Below are 20,452 nucleotides of genomic sequence, written 5' to 3'. Positions count from 1 at the left end.
AGTTTTTGTTACTTTAATATGTCATAATTGGATACATATGTCGACTTTTACACGGAATTAACTAATAAGTTATACTATTGAAAATATTCAATAGTTATAAAATATTTTCATTTGCAGTTTACATTTTAATTATTCACATTAATAATAACCATTATTTATATTCCAGTAGATACACATTTCCTAACCTAAAATATTCTAAACATTCGTACTGCTCGAAACGTTCAAGCTTCAAGCTATTCGTCACTCGAAAATTTCGATCTGCTCGAAGTCCATTCGGACCGCCCGAAAAAAATCGAGTATAGTGCCTATCCGAGATATAGTGACTTAGGTGTGAAGTCCCTCAGCGGGGTCTTACCCAACAACCTGCTGGGTACTGGCCGCTAAACGTGCCCTCCTACTACCTCTTGCAGGACTGTATTTAGAGAAGACCAGGACAAAACCGGGGCCCTAACAGAAAATAAAACAGAAATTGAAGATACGGTTTATCATTATTAAAAGACATCAATTAAGCTTTGCTACTGGCTATTAAAAATTTTAATAATGATAAACCGTCTTCAATTTCTGTTTTATTTTCTGTTAGGGCCCCGGTTTTGTCCTGGTCTTCTCTAAATACAGTCCTGCAAGAGGTAGTAGGGGAGCGCGTTTAGCGGCCAGTACCTAGCAGGGTGTCGGGTAAGACCCCGCTGAGGGACTTCACACCTATATCTCGGATAGGCACTATACTCAACTTTTTCGAATCGCTCGGTTTCTACGGGTAGTCGATCAGCTCTAGCCTCGATGTCCCTTAAGGGGTTACCTACCTACCGTCAGGAGGTAGAAAAAGAATCGATTCTTTGGGAATTTATTTCAGAAATTACATGCATATTTTTATGCAATGGTTTTTGTATTCGGATGAGGGACACTTTAACAGGTTACTATATTATGTTTTGGTATAAAAATATTTAGTTATTGCAAAATTACAACTGATTTCCCGGACGCTGTTTTTAGACCGGTGACCACGATTCCTTCAAAACCGCTTCACCAATCTTCCTGAAACTTTGTAGGTTTCTTCTAGACATTCAAATCTAGTCTTTGATCGAAGCATTTGTTTTTCCAATACATAGTTATTATTTTATGAATGAAAAATAAGTGTTTTTTTCTACGAAAGTCGATCATTTCACTTAAACATCTGCCATTTTGTCCCAGATTAATATTTTATAAAACGGAACGATTAAAGACTAGATAAACTATTGTACTAACTAAATCTTCTTCGTTTCTTTATTTCAGATAACCCAGTTCCGAATAATGTTGGTTACCGCAAAACGTGTTTCTAAAAACAGCTTCCGGGAAATCAGTTGTAATTGCGCAATAACTAAATATTTTTATACCAAAACATAATATAATAACCTGTTAAAGTGTCCCTCATCTGAATACAAAAACCACTACATAAAAATATACATGTACTTTCTGAAATAAATTCCCAAAGAATCGATTCTTTTTCTACTCCTTGACGGTAGGGTAACCCCTTAAAAGATGTCCTGGATGCCTTAGATTTTAGATACATGTTTTTAAAACGTTTTAAGATGTCTGTATACTATCTCAGTTCATGTTTCATGTTGGTGTCACTGGTTTAGTCTAAATAGGGCTGTAGGGTACCCCTCAGTCCATGAAGCACAATTTTTGGGATGAACAGTGGTTCCCGGATTATTGACATACTGTTTTCCCCGGATCATCGGGAAAGACCTACCCACCCCACAGTTTTGCTTCCTCCGCCCGTTGACTGCCGAGAGCAATAAAACCGTTGGGTCAGGTAAAATACCCAGTAGAGAAAAATAAAATGTTCATGTTTTTGATAAATGTTCAAGAAAGTATTACTAATGGATTTTTTAGGATTTCGCAATGAAAACGAGTTCAAACATGGAGAAATTCGGTCCATTTTTAGTGAACGTCATTACGTTGACTAAATGTTGTAATTTACACACTGGAAAGTGTCTCCTTTTTAAAATTATTACACACTATGTAATAATGCAGAAGAGAATTTAAATGGAGAATATCAACGACTTCACCAAATTGTAAAGTGTTTGCTGAAGATTGCTTAAATGCTCACCAATCCATCGGCAATACTCCCGTCAAAGTGTAATCGGTAATATGAAAATTTTCATATTCAATACTGAATCTCAAATCGCCGTCGACCAAGGGTCTCCCGCTGGTGCGCTGTTTCACTCTCCCTCGGTTTACGTCGTTTAGTCTCCTTGTCAGACGGTTCGAGCGAGGGTCCTGACAAGGGTCAGTTTATTAGGCGCAAACTACTTCCCCTGCCCCGGTTTATGGAGAATTCCCCGGTCCCGAATCTTTCTCGATAATCCGGGGACCACTGTAATTTCTTCTTTGCTAAATTATAGTGTTTCTATTACATTTTAATTTTTCTTTCTGACCGCCACTATATGCAATTTAAGGACGACCTGAGTCACAATTGCGTTTTGCATATTGATATTTCTAATTACAAAATAAGGTATTCAATAGTATTTCGCACGAATATACTATTACCCATACATACCTACAAGCTCTTAATCAACTCCACATTTAAGGGTAAAATTAGAGGGTTGGGAAGTTAATCAGTGTGAGTCAAAAACCTCTTTATTGTTAAAACTTCCAATTCATAAATTAATTAAGTCACTATTTTCATATGCAACTACCAAGGGACGGTACTTATATTGACCACGAAATTACTAGGCAAAATTATTCAATGGACAAACAGTGTAAATCTCGGTTTTAATGCTAATGGACTTACACTGATTGACTTCAACAATACCGCGCATTATCAAATCATATTCCGAGCCAGTGCTGCGAAATATTGTAAAAAGAAACTCAATTTAACATTGCCATTAGCTCTGTTATTTAGCCTATAAGTTATGATACGAAAAGGAATATGTTAGCAATTTTCGAACATATCAATAAGACAACATTAGGATGCTTTATCTTCTTGTTCAAATAATTCACTTCGATCATGTTCTCTATTCTACAAATTTAAAGGATTGTAACTCACATCAAATATATTTGCAGACATTATTGCTATACCAAACAGTTTACTTAATTGCAAATGGGTCTGTGTATGCTTATGTGAAAAGGACTTTACATACTTTTTATGAAAAAAGTCAATAATTCAAGAAATTAATTAGTTGTAAAGTAAATCCTGCAACAATTCATTAATATTCTTATAAATATTGATGATATCAGTTTAGATGGATCATTTACGATATTTAAAGGATTTAATACAGGGACTAAACAATTCGCAATGACGTTATTGCGACTATATTTAATTACAAAGTAACTGTTGATTGTCGGTTAAAGCAAGTTAGCAAAAAAATTATCCATGCCATACAAGCAAGAGATCACAAATTTAATAACCACATATAGTTAACAGTCCCTGATTTATATAAACATACTTTCCTATTATAGTCTATTCTCTGCGTTTCGCGTGCAGGTTACGTAGGTATCTACTTACTTACATATGTAGGCACGGTGTAATAGACAGGTGTTCCGACTCTGTACCTTTTACCCCAGCGATTTTGTGTGCCGATTTCTGTTTAGTTGCCCTGGTCGCCGCGAGAGGCGTCGTGACTTAGAAGGCATATACGTGTTAATGAGCTTGTGGTAGTAGAAATTTTAATGGTATTACTAGGCTTGCCAGAAAAAACCCTACTCGTAATGGAGGGAGAACATGCCACGCATGCGCGTGATGACGCTGTCATTTGACTGAACCTTGGCGTCGGTTGGTTTGACGTCACGGAGTCATCACGCGCATGCGTGGCGTGTTCCCCTTCCACTACGAGTAGGAATTCCATACCAGGCCTGTATATATATGTAAATGCCTTTACAACAGCCACGAAATCTGCCGGCTGCCAGAAGAACTAGGACGAAATAGTCACACATCCTGGACAGGAGTCGAAACACCTGTCTATTACATCGTGTTTGTAGGTATATAGACTCAACAATAACTCTTTTCAATTATTAGAAGTTGTGCATTGATTGAAATTCCTTGGTTCATCGAACTAATAAATAAAAAAGTGGCGAAATGTTTCTGACAGGGCAAGGACGCATGAATCAGCTGGGAGGTGTCTTCATCAACGGCCGACCACTTCCCAATCACATCCGACTGAAAATAGTTGAAATGGCAGCAGCGGGGGTTCGCCCTTGTGTTATTTCTCGGCAGCTTCGCGTTTCTCACGGCTGCGTTTCGAAAATTTTGAATCGTTATCAAGAGACCGGTTCCATCAGACCCGGCGTCATCGGCGGCAGCAAGCCAAGAGTCGCTACCCCCGAAATCGAAACAAGAATCGAAGAAATGAAGAGAGATAATCCTGGGATCTTTTCGTGGGAAATTAGGGAAAAGCTTGTGAAGGTAAGGAAAAATGCAGTCTTGTGCAGTGATTTCTGAATAATTTTGCTATTTAGTTAATGCCGATAAAATTGTCTGCTAAATCTAGAACTTGCCTGTGGAAATAACATGAAATATTGAAAAAATTTTCATAATTTGCTCCAACATTATTTTTTTTATCGGTGTTTATTGATCTATGGCCAACTAATGCACCAAAACAGCGCGAAATTATATCATTTATTCAAGTATATTTTACTATTTGGTACCAGTGAACCAGACGCAATTCACTTTTATTTTATTTAGATTATTTATTTCTGTTAAAATCGACAGCATTCTTAAAAACGTTCTGCTAACTTTCAGCCTATCGTTCTTACGAAAGTGATGAATAATTTCCTCGTTCATAGCGCAATAATTTTTTTATTGCAATTCCTCCCTGCGTCATACACATCCGTGCCCTCAAAAGCACTGTGCATTATTCATGTCAGAATTTTAGTCTACTGTGACTGTGTAGGTAACTGAAATGTATAAGGAAAATTATTGCAACGCACACTGTTCTAGATTGTGAGATTAGGAGGAAAAAAGTCCCAAATTGATGGTAAATTTATTTTTTCACTGAACACAGTGCCACCTCCTATGTACCTATTTGTTCAATCTGAATTAAATGAGACTGAAATCAAGTCGATACGATGAATAATTTTCGGGATATGCTGAAATTTGTGTTTAGATACAGTTTTCTCGAGAGCAGCATTCGAAAAAAAAATTGGCTTTCTGTACTTTGTAATTTCTTTCCTAAATAATTTACGAATGTTTGACGGTTTTTAGCCATAGTCGACTGCATAAGTCCCGATTTCTTCACGCGAATAACTATATCCCGCCGAGTTATAACAGACGCACAGCCTACGAAAAAATTTATTTCTCATAAAATGGCAACTAAAGGCAAAATGCTATTCAATTTGTATCAAGTACAGGAGTGTTATTATTGCCTAAAAATAGTTCCAATCAGTAACATTGAGTAACTTGGGATTCGCATTCCAGAAAATATGAAATACGTTACAAATACCAAATATCGCGTTATTTGACTTCGTCATTAGTTTCATTGCTGATTAAGCTACTACGGGAGGTCATTTTGTGTCTCACAATCAGTGAGATGTATAGTACATACAATATTGACCAATACTTGTACTCTTCTACCATCAATTTAGGACTTTTTTCCACCTAATCCGACGATCTAGACCAGAGGTGCACAGGGAGCCGTTTTTAGCGCCTAGCTGCGAGCAACCCGCCTGTCCCGTTGCTAAGGTTAGAATCGGTGAGGCGAACTGCAGTAGTCTACGTGCATTTGGTATGACTTGAACCCAGCTATACACACTACTGCAGTTCTCTTCACCGATTCTAACCTTAGCAACGGGACAGGCGGGTTGCTCGCAGCTAGGCGCTAAAAACGGCTCCCTGTACACCCCTAGTCTAGACCACTGTGCAACGTAGAGGAAGTGGTCTAACTATGGGCTACCACTTTTATTTCAGGATTTTTGCCACACCTGTTGAAGATTTTTATGATCCGACACTTGAATCTTGCTCGTAGACGCTTAAAGCAGTGAAATTCATTATGTTATTCAGTAAAAAAATTATGCGAAAACAAGCTTATAATGTCAACAGTACAGTGTTTATAGCCAATTAACTGTTAGTTCACCAGATTATTGTTAAAAAAATAAAACAAACATACCTGTAAAATCTTTCAGATTCGTAGCTATTTTTGTACTCCAGTACTGTGCAAATCCTTACCTTTTATAAGAAGTGTTCGAAATGGCCACCTTCGCTCTGAGTACAAGTCTGCAGTCTTCGTGTTGCAGATTTTCTTATAAAATTTAATAAACGTGATTAAATGTGGTGGTGCACCGTCATGCATTAACCACATGCGAAGTACGGAATCAAGTGGAACTTCTTCGAAAACTTCACTCAATTTATTGCTCAAGAAATTTACAGAAAATTAACCTGTTAATATCCCATTACGAAAAACAAAGTCAATTACAAAGAGTTATACAAACATGTAGTAGAATCAGTTATACTATCTTTTTTGCCATTAAGGGATACCCACTACCCATACAGCACCTTCGTGGCGGCAACGTTGTAGAATCGTTGCAGTAACCTTGCAGTGTTGCATGGTTGCAGCGCAATGTCCATGCAACGTTGCTGCGACGTTACCGTGGAACATTGCACGGGGCGGACATAGAATTATTGCTGCGTAGTTGCATCAATGTTGCGTTGCAATATTGCACTGCAACTTTGCTGCAACGTTACGGCAACGTTTGGCAACGTTTCCACAAAGTCGCTGCAACGTTACGGTAACGTTTGGCAACGTTTCCACAAAGTTGCTGAAACGTTGCGCCAGTATTGCGGCAACGTTCCTGCAATGTTGCCGCAATGTTGCTGCAACTACCATTTGAACTTAAAATATTTCCGTTGTTTGTAGTGATACGAGAAAATATCTAAGGAAAACAATGTTTGCTTCAGAGAGACAATTATTCTGACAGAGACGATTTTTGTCTCAATGTTATATTTCCCGAAATTTCAAGATCATCGATGGTTTTTTTAATGAGATGACGTATTTTCATTACTGTAACGTTATAGCCAATAAAAATACAAATTCAACCATGTATAATATGTTGTCTTTTTTGTCTAGCAATCATTTTTTTCCTGAGACATTTTCTCGTATCATTAAAAACAACGGAGAGATTTTCAGTTTAAATGTTAGGTGACTCACCTTGTATATTTTAATGCGTTGAATGACACAGGGTGGAAGTTGTAGTACATACCTACATAGTGTTACAAAACCCTAATGGTGTTTGTCAAAATGAGTCTTGTTTTTTTAACAATTTGAGTTTAAAGTTTTGCATGGTAGGAGTATAAGTTCGAATACGTTAGCACTGTTATCAATTAGTGGTTGTAGCTGCGGCGGTAAAGTGTTCGCCTACGATGCTACAGGTCGCCGGTTTGGATCCCCTTGGGGGAAAAGAATTTTCTTTGAGAAAAAGAATCACGGGCTTTTATACTTCTATGATTCTGCACACATATATAATATACACCGTTATTTATATTTTTGACCCCACTGCCCGAAACGTTGCCGGAGGCGGACATAGAATTATTGCTGCACACTTGCGGCAACGTTGCGAGAAACATTGCAATCTTGCACTGCAACCTTCCTGCAACTTTGCTACATCTAGAGTGCGCTGTATGGGTATAGCGGCACAAATACGTAGTGTACCTTTAACAATTATTTGTGGGTAAACAAAGGATTAAGTGGAAAATCTGTTTAAACGCCTTTATTATACACATCTTAAGTATTTACAAACTATTTTTTTTCTTTTCTTTGTTTCAAAATGTCACTTTAAACGTATTTTTCTCGGGACCATATTTTTCAAATTGCCCAGCAGCACCATTCGATTCACTTGAAATTTTTATAGTAACTTATAAACTACGTTCTCGATCGAAGTATGTACCGATTTTACGATTTGTTGAAAACTTTTAAAGTTATGTACAATTTTTGCGCTGAAAATGGTGCTGAACATGGATGAATGGAGCGAGAGAGTGAACTTTATGTTCAATTGCTCACCATTTCTAAGAAAAGCAATATTTTACAATATCGATACGTACTTCGATGGAGAATGTAGTTTAGAAGCTACTGTAAAAATTTCAAGTGAATCAAATAAAATTTGTTCAAATACTGCTGCCGGCCAATTTGAAAAACGTGTTTCCGAGAAAAAAGTGTTAAAAGTGTCATTTTGAAAAAATGAAAGGAAAAAAATAGCTTGAAACTATTTAAGATGTATACAATAAATGCGTTTAAGGGCCTCCCTTGGTTAAATTGCACGAAAAGATAGGTGACTTTTATGATTTTTTCTGAAAAAATGTATACAATGTATGGTTTCAAAACTTTTCGCACTTTATTCTGCTACAAATGTAGAGTATACAACAATTTTTTTATTTCATTTTTGCTCAACCCTACCTCTGATATGCATTGCGTGCTGCATGGTTGTAAAAAAAACTAGCCTGCACTATCGCCACGATAAGTTTAGACAGAATCATCCAAAATAATAAAAAAACCAAAGATATTCCTTAATTACACATGTGTGGTTATCGCGCTACCCTTAGGCAGTGTTAAATGCCAAATGTTTAAACAATAGGGTCCCCGGAACATAGGTTTTTTCGCACAAAAATGTTTTGTAAAAAAAATCAAGTGTATGAAAATTCACAATAGAGGGTAGCGCGAAAGCCAGTGTAATTACGACTAGAATCCCGTTTGAATTTTCAAATTCGGTCAAGAATTGTATTTTTTATCGTGGCGGTACCTAGTGCGTCAAAAATTGTTTCCAGAAAAACGTACTTAAAGTTCGTCTTATAGTGATGGGGACTTGAGGGTGAGCGCCCCATTTTCCATGCGTTTATTCGATTAAAACAAATATTGATTTTTTTTTAGATTATTAAATGTATTATTAGTTAAAAGAAAGATCACATTTCTGTCGATTATACCTGTCACAATCCATCTTCAAAAAACACCTATTTTTAAGGCGTCGCACTGTTGATACCTCTGAACTGCCTATAAAATCTGTGCCGTTAGGAATTTCGATCCAATATTTTAACTGGACATTTTTTAGATGTAGTTGGATGAAAATATGCAAAAAAAATTTGTCGATTTTTTGATCGACGGATGCCCTTAAACAGATTATTATCGACTTATTTCTTTGATTATCCAACAACAATTGTCAAAGGGACACTATGTTTTTGTGCCGTTACAGTGGTGGTACCCCTTAAGAATTATTGCGGTGCAAAAATGGCTATAACTTGGGAACAAGATCAAATAGGGCAAATGTTCATACAAACTTTTTTCATCGTTTTGCTAAGGTACACCCTGTAGTACTAATCGAAATTCTAAATCCATACTTCGTTATTATCGTACTGAACCCTTCGTAGTCACACGGAGTGTATCGCACCCGAAGATATGCATTTGCCAATACTTCTGTAAATTTTTAGACCCCAATAATAAAATCTAAAAATTTGGAAAATTTCAACGGAAAAACCCGCTTTTATCCACAACTGTTTTTTCAAATACCAATTTCAACGTATCAAAATTTACATTTCTAGAAAAATACTATTAGTATTACGAATGCACAGTTATCACTGAAAAAATGAAAAACGACTCTGGGGTGCAGTGAACCCCGTGTGACTAATTTGTGATTATAAGGTGTGACGACGGAGGGTTAAACTAGCTTCGTATAGATTTAAACCTGCACTACCGCCAATTTTTCTATCAATTTATGCTCACATCAACATATATACCTATGTTATATAATATAATACATGCAATCACTTGACTTTTTAATGATTTAGTTTATCAGTACCATCTAGCTTTGATAAGCTTGGTTGCAACCCAATGATGGGTCTTTACGAACACAGATCACATCGGGAAGTTTTTGATCTTGATGAATAATAATGGAAGTACATATTAAAATATAGTATCGAAAGTCCGAAGACTGAACTATCAATTTCGGAGGTCCAGTTTTCCGCGGAGGAAAACGTTGAAAGGTATTGTTCGATCTGCCGATCGGGGGGTGGACGTTTCCGCAGGGTCTCTCTATCTCTCCAAAGATCACAGTGAGTGGGACTTTTTAATCTTGTACACGAGGCGTGCACGAGGTGGGCAGGGGTGTACGTGAGCGCCCCGAGGCAACTCGCGTGTCCTTTAATACGTTACTGCCCGCCGCCTACACCCACGCCTCATTGGCGTAACGCTCCCTCGTTCGTGACGCGATTTTCGAGTATGCAAAACGACTTTTCCAAGAATAGCCTCTTCCGTCTACGGAGTTTATCTCGGCACCTTGAAAAATTGCAAACACCAGCGCGAACATTACGTGGCGGCTCCGGCAAGCCGACGGAGAATAATAATTTCCTAGTAAATTTCGCAGCGGACGGTAAGACGCGGCTGGTAAAAGAAAGGTGTAAGCAACATCAAAGATGCCCAATCTTTCATTCACCCTTCCTCGGCACTCTTACCTTTAATACGAAACATTTACTTCGCACCGTGAACTTCGACTTTACCCCATTAAGCTGTCACGATTCAGCAGTTCTGAAAACGTTAGCTAGGTCTATGCGATCCGCGGAGGATGCGCTGGGTACCAAAAGCCGGCAGGGGTTCGGACCTCCGTATCGCCGAAACCTCGGTCGAGATATTCGGGCAGCGGTAGCAGTTCCTCTTTAAAAGCAACAAAAAGCTGAATACCCGATAGCCAGGAATATTTCCGTGACGGAATATAAGATCACTGGAGGTTCTCAAACCGAGGTGCGGCCGGGAATCCCACCTCCGCTCACCCGAATTGAACCTATCCGTCGCGGAGCCAAGAAATTTACCCAGGGTGATCCTCGATAAAGAGATAAATCCCGCGGAGGTGGAGGAGGTACGTTTCAGCGGCAGGGCAAAGACAAAGAGATGTAAAAAACGGGGGGGGGGGGGGAAGGAAGAGGTTGAGAGTCGAAGAGAAAAAACGGTTTGGAGAACGCGTACGCCGTTGCAGTCGTGGAAGCAAGCGGTCGTAGCCGGCATTAATACGGCATTTAATGCTGGAAGGAGGCGTTCCTGGGCTGGAGAACTCGGGGCGGCATTCATCCCTTTCTATCCGCCTTGAACTCGCGCGGTGTTCTCCAACAGAGAACTCTGTCTCTCTCCTCCTGTCATCGCCTCGGACCTACAGCTTCAACCGCCATCAACGGCACAAGGATCATTATTGTTTCTGAGATCGTCGATCCGAAAGATAGCCATCGACACTGACGAACCCCTTTTTCGCTTTTTCACCCTTTTTTTCTCCTCTTGCTCACTTTTTATCTTTTGCTCGGCCTCCTCTTCCTCGTCCTCCGTCGAGCGCGAGGGCATGGTGCTCTCGGCCTCGTTTTAGGGGCTCTTTCTCGCTGCTTCTCGCTTCTGCTTGCGCTGATCTTCTCCTTTTGCTGCCTGCCATCGATTTTTCGGTTTCGCGGTTTAGATAGGTATGCGCGTTTTTAGGTTATCCTTATCAGGCTTCGTTGCAACGAGACGGCGAAAGTAGATACGGAGGAATAATGTCCAAAGGATTTCAGAGATCCTCAGGCTGCTGGGAGGGTGGTACAGTGTCTGCAGATTTTCCGGGCGTAGAGAGTGGGGTGATATCTAAAGCCTCGTGGCTACTAGCAATAAACTTGCGACAGTTATTGCGCAAGAAGCTTGCATGAGTGTTTACACTACAGCAATTCTTTTACGCAAGTTCTTGGCTGCATGTAGTGGCGAGAAAAATCTTGCGGAAGGTATTTCTTGCGTGTTTACAGTGCAGGGTTACTCCTGAGCCCTGAGAGTCGAAATCGACTAGTGAATACGTAAAGTGTATGTTAAAATGTCAGTACAACGAACAAGATATGCTGCTGCATGTGCAGTGTTAGTTTGTTAACAAAAGAAAAAGAAAATTTGGACGCAAGATTCGATTTTAAGAAGATGTGATCTTGGAATTCACAAATCACTGATGTCCGAATTAAGAACGGAAGATCCTCGTCAACTGGACAATTTCTTGGGAATGACAGCAGAAGATTTTGACTATCTGTTAGAATTAGTTGGATCGGGCATCAGTAAAACTGACACAAAAATGCTGGCGTGCACGTAGATTCGAGACCGAATACTATGGTCCAGCTACTTGCTTTCTACTCTCGCCGAAAATTTCCAATTCGTTTGGAAGTAAAATCTTCCTCTCTGAGAGAAAGATTACCGAGTGTCTACACTATGACAGAATTCACTTGCTGAGACCAACTGTCGCAAGTAATTAGAACTTGCTGAGTTACTCTCAGGCGTGTTTACACAGTGCTGACATCAACTCTAAATGTCGGAAGCTTATGGCTAGTGGCCTCGAAGCTTAAGGAACGTCTGACTTTGGAGGGTGATGACATCGGAAGGAAAAAAGACACGAGACTTCAGTACGAGCATCAAGTGAACCTTAGACTATAAGAAAATCAAAGACCTTGTTGAGAAAAATATGTGGCAACAAAGGAAAATAAGATTTACCGGAGGTGTTGACATATTAGCCTCGCTCAGTGGTAGGGCAAAACGGAACACTTATTTGAGGACCGTGTAAACGGACAAAATCTATATTTGACTGTTAACTATTACAGATAAAATATTGCAAAAATATAGGGTAAAGGGCCCGCGTACAAGTTATTCCACGTCAAAACGAATAGGTGAAAAATTTAGTTTCACCGATTCTCTTCAAAATTACAGCATTTGTCGATAACCTTGCAAAAACAAAGTATACTGAATTTCAACGGCCTATGTCAAATTGTTTCGAAATATTTAATATTAAATTTTTGAAAATTCAAACAAACTCGGCAGACGCGTCATCACTTAAACTGTAATATCTCGGTCATTTTGAACGATAATGCCACCGTCTTGGGTTCATTTTAAAGCTGAAGGAATGCTTTCTCAAATGGTGTATAGAATATTTTGTTTATTGTTAAGAAACTTAACAGTAATCGATGTCAAAGTTTCAAATCGCGATTTGACGTCGTTCCCACCCACGGTCCGGTTGAAAAAAAAATACCATTCGATTCCTTAAGTCTTCAACTAATAAATGCCTTTCTCAAAACAGTGGAGAGATTTTGGGAACAGTTAACAAAAAAAATAAAACTTACGAAAGTGCACACCGCTTGGACCTGCACGCATCCCATGGTCAGTCCGCACGCACGCGTTTTCAAAACAATAGCCTAGCGTAGGAAAGTATTTATATACGGTGGGTTAAAACAAATTTTTCTTTCAGTGTTTTCGGTATTCTCGAGAAAAATAGTAGGAATTTCTGCTCACCAAACAAAAGATTAGCAATAGTAGGTAGCAGATTTGAGAAAGCATTCCCCATATTGTATTGGGGCGAATATTTTTTTTTTTATACGATCTTGGCCACTTGCACGCATAATAATACTTTTTTTAAATAAACGGTGTACAAATTTGCAATTGAATGCACTCAAAACTAAGGTATATTAATCAAGGTTTATATTAAGGGGAGGTTCCGGTCTAAAAATCGATTTTTTTATTTCATTTTTCGAATGTTCAACCTTTCAAGAATACACGTTTAAAAGAATTTTGTGAAATTCGAAAAATTCTTGAAGTTATAGGCATTTGAGTAGAGGCGAACGCGTGGGTAAAATCCGGCCACGCGGCGCTCACCGAAAACTTTAAGAGGTTATACCTAGTCAAGCGGCCGAAAAGAGGCGAATGTTTGTGATTTTTTTTTGAAAAACCGGAAGCGTATATTCTTACAGAACTTTTTGCACTTAAAAGAGCAACATTTAAAGAACATTTGGTAATTTTTTCATAGAAAAATATTTACGTTTATAATAAAATAACAACACACATCCAAGAAGCCTTTTTAAAAATTTGCTTTTGCGGTGAGCACTGCCATGCGGAACCAGATTATCTAAAATCAAAATACAAAAAAGCATTCCTTCAGCTTTAAAATGAACCCAAGACGGTGGCATTATCATTAAAAATAACCGAGATATTACAGTGATGACGCGTCAGCCGATTTTGTTTGAATTTTCGAAATTTTAATATTAAATATTTCGAAAACTATTTAACATAGGCCGTTGAAATTCAGTATACTTTGTTTTTGCGAGGTTATCGACAAATGCTGCAATTTTGAAGAGAATCGGTGAAACTAAATTTTTCACCTATTTGTTTTGACGTGGAATAGCTCGGCCTAATTTCGTCCCCCTGTATTTCTCGATTCCTATGGTTACATTTTCAGTGTCATATGGTGATAAATGTTGCATTAGTGTACGTCAGTATTCTGACAGACTTGCAAGTAACAGGTTAGGTGTTAGTGCGTTTGCGAAGGAGAAGAAGATTCTCGAACGCGGTGAGTTTTTTCAGACTTCAATATGATAGCGCGTTACTCGTAGGAGTGTATATTATTTCGAATTCGAAGTTGTAGCACTTTTTCGGGCATATCGTGCAGTTTCTTATACGCAATAACTTTGATGGCAATCACTCGCGTGGTCTATTAAAGCGATCACCATATTGAAACTGCGCGAGTTCCAAATTTCGTCGCCAGGAGGTGTCGTAACTTCGTCCCCGGAACTCTAAAGGAAATTGAGATCGGTTTTCTAAAAATTTGTTATTTGAAATAAAAAGGGCTGAAACAGGAACAGTTACAGGAGTGAATTATCTTTTATCGGTTTTCGAGCAATTTTAGTAGAAATGTTTAATGTTTTGTACCTAGATGATGAACCGAAAATAGTGGAATAAGGAGTCCTTGCGAAAAGAAGACGTTCATTTGCCGTGATTGCTCGGACACATAAACTCACTTGTATCAATGAAACAATTAATTTTTCAATTTATATCCTGTTTTACAAACATTTTCTTGGGGGACGAAATTAGGAACAATTTTTTCAGATCTCACATTTTGCACGTTTTCAAATTTTATTCAACATTTTATTCACTCTCTACAGGGTCACATACAAATGGGGGGCATTTGGGTCCTTCACCCTATATTATGCACATAAGAAAAGATATTTTACCATATAACATGAAAATTACTGAAAATAATCAAGTACACGTGGATTTTTACACGAATATCAACATGTGCGTGGAGAACACATCTGCATTAAATGATTATGTTATTTATTAGAATTTAAACCAACAGTTTGATCGAATGAAAGATGTATCTCGTACATCATAATTTTCTAAATAAAATTAATCTTATTGGAAGCAAGCATAGTAATTAAAATTTGAATCTACAATCTAATAATTAAAAGAAAAAGTATTAACAAGGAGAGGTTCCCAGGTGTTCGCCTCCGATTACTTTGAGTTTTGGATATGTTTTAGAGGACCGAAAATTAAGATATACGTGTTCTTTTATAGCGGCCCGTTTTCATATTAGGGGATGAAATCAATCACCAAAGTTATAAGATTTTCAGGTGTTTATCGCCGATTGCTTTGGTTTTTGGATATGTTTTAGAGGACCGAAAAATAAGAAATACGTATCTTTTTATTTAGGCCCGTTTGCATGTTTAGAGGGTAAAACCATCCCCCAATGTTCATAAGAATAGTTGGTGCCCGCCTCCGATTGCTTTGAATTTTAGATATGTTTTAGAGGGCCGAAAAATAAGAAACAGGTATCTTTATTTTGGCCTGTTTGCATGTTTAGGGGGTGGAACCACCGCTCAAAGTTATATGGGTCCTCTGAAACATATCCAAAAACCAAAGCAATCGGAGATGAAAACCTGAAAATCTTATAACTTTGGGGGTTGGTTTCACCCCCTAAGTATGAAAACGGGCCGCTATAAAAATAAACACGTATATCTGATTTTTCGGCCCTCTAAAGCATATCCAAAATTCAAAGCAATCCGAGGCGAACACATAGGAACCTCTCCTTGTAAAAGACGTTTCCATTCTGCCCCATACATAATAGGTGTTCCGTTTTCCCCCACGCAAAAGTGTTCCGTTTTTCCCCACATGAGCTAATTTGATAAACATTTAATATTTACACTTCAGCGTGACGCGAAGAAACAGGTAAAACGTCGAAATGTAGCGTAAGGGGCCGTCCTTAAATTACATAATGTTAATTTTGGCGAATTTTTACCCCCTCCCTCCCCCAGTATAATAATTCGTAAAATTTGATATTCCAACCCCCTACTTACGTAATATTTTTTACATTTATTTTTTCAGTTATTAAAATTCTCTTAAAGGTTTATATAAGTAATTCACTTAACTCGGTTTCGGGAAACTTAAACTAAAGCTACTTTTGTCCAACATTAATGATAGAATTTGTATTTATTGAAAATTAAGTTAAAAATGACTACCCCCTCACTCCTTGTAAGAATACGTAAAGAAATTCGCGACCCCCCCCCCCCCCAAAAAAAAAGCCTTACGTAATTTAAGGACAACCTCTAAGGACTATGCAATGATGAATGCAATGATGTAAGAACATTTATATCGGTAAGAACCGATATAAGTTTTCTAAATCCAAATGAAGAAAAGTGGTGGACACTACAACACAATGTCGAAACTTCGATACTTCGAAACCCTGTTAATCGAAAAGTAACGTGTGCACGGATCTGTGGCTCCTTGCGCTAATGTGGACGGCCATGTGTACCGCGTGGAAAGATTTAGACGGGGTGGACGACAACTGACCACTACTTCAGTATGCTCTTTTGTCAAAAGAAAACTTTATTTGCACTTATATGTTCACGTGCCCTCGCACGTCTTAGCGCCCGGTTTTTACAACAAGACTTTATTCTTATAATCGCAGTCGCGTTTAACAATCCACGTCTCGCCGTTTGCACGTGACTCTTTACTCTATAGCGCTCCATCTACCTCTCTCTCTCTCTTTCCCCCTGCTTACTTCGCGTGGTGTCACCAAAGCTGGCAACCTTTAATTATGTACTTGTACGAAAACAGTTCCGGTAACCTAAATATCACCGCTACAGGTCTGTGGTCTGTCACGAACTACTGTGGGGACCGTTTGGTTCCATGTCACATGAGACCAACTCATTCGCAGCTCCCATTTAGGAAAAACATTGATGTTCCGTTTTACCCGCCCGATCTGTTTTACCCTACTCTCTCGTGCAATGCAATGATCAAAGCATTTCTTCTAAATTCTAAATTTATATCATCAATTCATCTCATCAATTAAGGATGGAGAAGGTGGAAATGTGGACCAAGGTTGTAATGCGGATCAATTGCACAACAATTAGTGTCCTCTAACACCACCAGGTGGAACTAGTGTAATTGGCATGCTTGCTTTAGCTAAAAAGTGTCTGTTTTTGTTCGGGTAGTAAGTTTGTCAGGATTTATAATTTTTTCTCTTATACCTACTAATTAACAAATGTAATATATTAGTTATAGACGCATAATTTTAGTCCTCAGAGGTCGCACTGGGTTACTCTAACCCAGTTCGTCCGGAAAACACCTAGCATTTCTGAACAGTAAGGTGTGCGGAGTTATGGTTTTGGGGGAAAACATTTTATAGGGGAAACCTGTCCAAAACCGTATACTTAAGGTTCTAGGCCCATAACTTTTTAAATAATAAAACAAATTGGGTAATAACAAGGGTATTTATTAAAGGGGTTCATAAACAACACAAAAGAACAAAAATATAATTGAAAAATTTAAATAGGGTTCTTAATTGAACAATTAAACAAAACCTCTTCTTTTTCGGGTTTTGCCCACCTGATGGAGTAAAACCGCATAGTATATAACCCCAGCTTAAATTAGCAATGGTAGCATTGAAAAGCGTCGAGTTCTTCGGATCTCCAGCCGGGGCAACCTTCGTGTGCCCATCCGCCACACCTTGTACATTGGACCCAATTTTGAACCAAGCGGCTCAGGCCATATTCTTCGCGACAATATACACAAAAATTAGTTTTATCTTTATTTTCTCTAGGTTTAATTGCTTGTCTGATAGTGTTTCTTTTATAATTACGTGGGATCTTGCTCACACCTTTAAACAAAAATGGAACACTAGTTTGCCCCAAGGTGCAAGAACCCACACTTTTGGTTACAGCTAAATATGAAAATGGCAAGAATCAGTCACCATCATCAAAATATAATAGAAATAAATACTTTTAATAGATATCTTCATGTGACTTACCTTCTCATTACCAGAACTCTATATAGTCCACTTGAAGTACAGTGGAAAATAAGATCACAGCACGTGGAAATATAATAAATTTAATAATTCGCTGGAGCTTATGTATTTCGCCACGAGGATCTGTTGACTAACAGTTCAATATGGCGGAAAACAATTGCCAATCGCACGTGGGCGTAGTTCTTTTGTTTTCAGAAATAAGTATAGTATACGGTTTTTCCCCAGTTTTGGACAGGTTTCCCCTACTTCTCCTACAAATTCCCCACCCCACGGGATCGCTATTACGTCGGAAGCAACCGAACGAAATCATTGCAAAGGTAGTCTGTGGGTTACACTCACCCAGTGTAGCTGAATCGGGCGGAAATCCGTTAAAAGTGAGAGTCAATTACTAGTGAATATCTTTTTTTTTCTCGCCAATTTATTGTATGTACAGTATTTGTGACTTACCAAAAGTGAAATACATGCTTTTTGAGACAGAAACGTTTTCATTTTGCTAAAACAGTGTGTATATATTATTTTACATTTCCAAAGTCATCAATGAAATTACTTCTGATACTGTATATCCTCAATGCCAGTAGCAGTTTATGTCCTTCTTTTCAACGAAAAATAAGATTTTTCACAGAGAACATTTGTTCGGTAGAAGTAAAAGATTATCTAGGGTAAAGGACCCAATTACTGACACCTTAAGCGTTGACCCTGACAGTATCTTATAGTTTTGTACTTATAGACTAAATAATGTATAATATTGTCCTTGTTATTTATTATTATTTAATATGTTTACTTCATGAAAAAAATTTGCTGAACCTTAAAACTTCGATTTTTATGTATAAAATTATCAATTTCAAAAATATATTTCGGGATCTATTACTGACAACCTTAAAATGTGTTTGACTCAATTACTGACACCCTAATTACTTGCAGCTAACCTAATACTGACACCCGAATTACTGCTAGCTAACCTAATACTGCTATCACACTTACTGTCATTTTTCCAAAAATCATATTTTGCTTTAATTAAATTTAAAAGTAAGTTTGTATTAATAATTCAACCAAAGTCGGAAGACTAAAATAGGCTAGGTCGCACAGTAAACGGAATGCCAGTAATGACGTTGGGTGTCAGTAATGACGACATGCTGTATTCAGATGAGTAGTTATTGCCATGGCAGTAATACCAAAATACTTGAAACGCTTGTGCCAATCACTGTCACCCAGTTAATAAGTGAAAAGACTTAATGAATCGTTGAATTCGGATCTTTATTACTTTCTACGATGCTTATATTATTTAGAGCACTATATTTTTTTTATGTTAATAGCTTAAATATTACAATTACAGCATTTTCTTTAACGCCTTGTTTTCTCTTTCGCTAGTAAGGAAGTCATCGTTTTCACTCTCCTAATATCCGCTTAAAATTTTTGACCGTTTTATTCAAATTATTGAAGAAAAAATTAAGTACTGTTTTTTGTATCGTACAAATAACAGTCTCAGTTGTATGCTAAATTTTTTTTATGCATCATTTCACAAGACTTATTCTTTATTTTACGTAAAACAGCTTGGGGTCACAGTAATTTGGTAGGTGGCAGTCGTTGGGTCCTTTACCCTACATAGGTACTCAACTTCACCTCGCGAAATAATTATATTTTTTTTAACCAATCATAATATCACATTTTTTCCCTTAAAGTATGACTCGAAACCTTTCGACTGCTGTATAATTAAACGATCGTATATTTTTCTAAAATACACTGTGATTAAAAGAAGGGAAACCAAATTTATCAGAACTTTCACTAATTTGATCTCTTTATTTTCAGGATTATCTCGAGTACTAAACGATTTATGACTAAATCACCTATATATTTTCTTTTTATTTGTCGTCTTACGCATCGATTAAAAGCAAAAACATTAAAAACTGCAGCACTTCCAGAGATATAGGCAAAAGAACGGGAGGAAATGATAGTGTTGCCTTTGAGGGTTATAGGCAGGGGTTGAAACGGTTCTGAGAATAACTGTTTCAAACTGTTATACATATATTGAATTGTCAGGTTATGTTACTCAAATTTTGGTGAGTAGAAATGCGAACATGACGGTGATTCACTTGACCCTAAACCTAATCACCTGTTTTCTACATAAAAAAAATTAAAAATAGTAAAAAAAAAATCTATTATGTTGGCAAGGATGAAATTTGTAGTTAAGAATATTGCCAAATTTAACAGCTTATTATTTGACATTGGCTTAATATTTTACCGTTCTGTTTTTTTTGGTAGAAAGTTACATATCTCGCCTGTTTAAAGAAATCGTTGTAAGCACTACAAAATATTAAAAACTTTTTTTAAAAATTAATTTTGTTGAAAATGGAACGGTCGGAAATTCGCACTATTAGGAAGTATGAGTTCTTACGTGGAACTAAGGCATCGCAGACCGTGCGAAACATTAATAGTGTATTTGGCTCTA

At 37.7% G+C, this 20,452-nt stretch overlaps 1 protein-coding gene across 2 annotated transcripts in view; it reads left to right on the top strand.

Annotated features, from left to right (window-relative positions):
• Nucleotides 1-20,452, top strand: part of LOC143369385 (protein gooseberry-neuro) — a 125,115-nt gene that overhangs the window by 16,320 nt on the left and 88,343 nt on the right. For both annotated transcript variants that reach the window (XM_076813257.1, XM_076813256.1), the window contains exon 2: nucleotides 4,068-4,381. In XM_076813257.1, the coding sequence (XP_076669372.1) occupies nucleotides 4,068-4,381 (314 nt within the window). The remainder of the gene's footprint in view (nucleotides 1-4,067; nucleotides 4,382-20,452) is intronic.

This window comes from Andrena cerasifolii, chromosome 5 (genome assembly GCF_050908995.1).
Source record: "Andrena cerasifolii isolate SP2316 chromosome 5, iyAndCera1_principal, whole genome shotgun sequence".
NCBI classification, from domain to species: Eukaryota; Metazoa; Arthropoda; class Insecta; order Hymenoptera; family Andrenidae; genus Andrena; species Andrena cerasifolii.
This window is presented reverse-complemented; position numbering and strand designations above follow the sequence as displayed.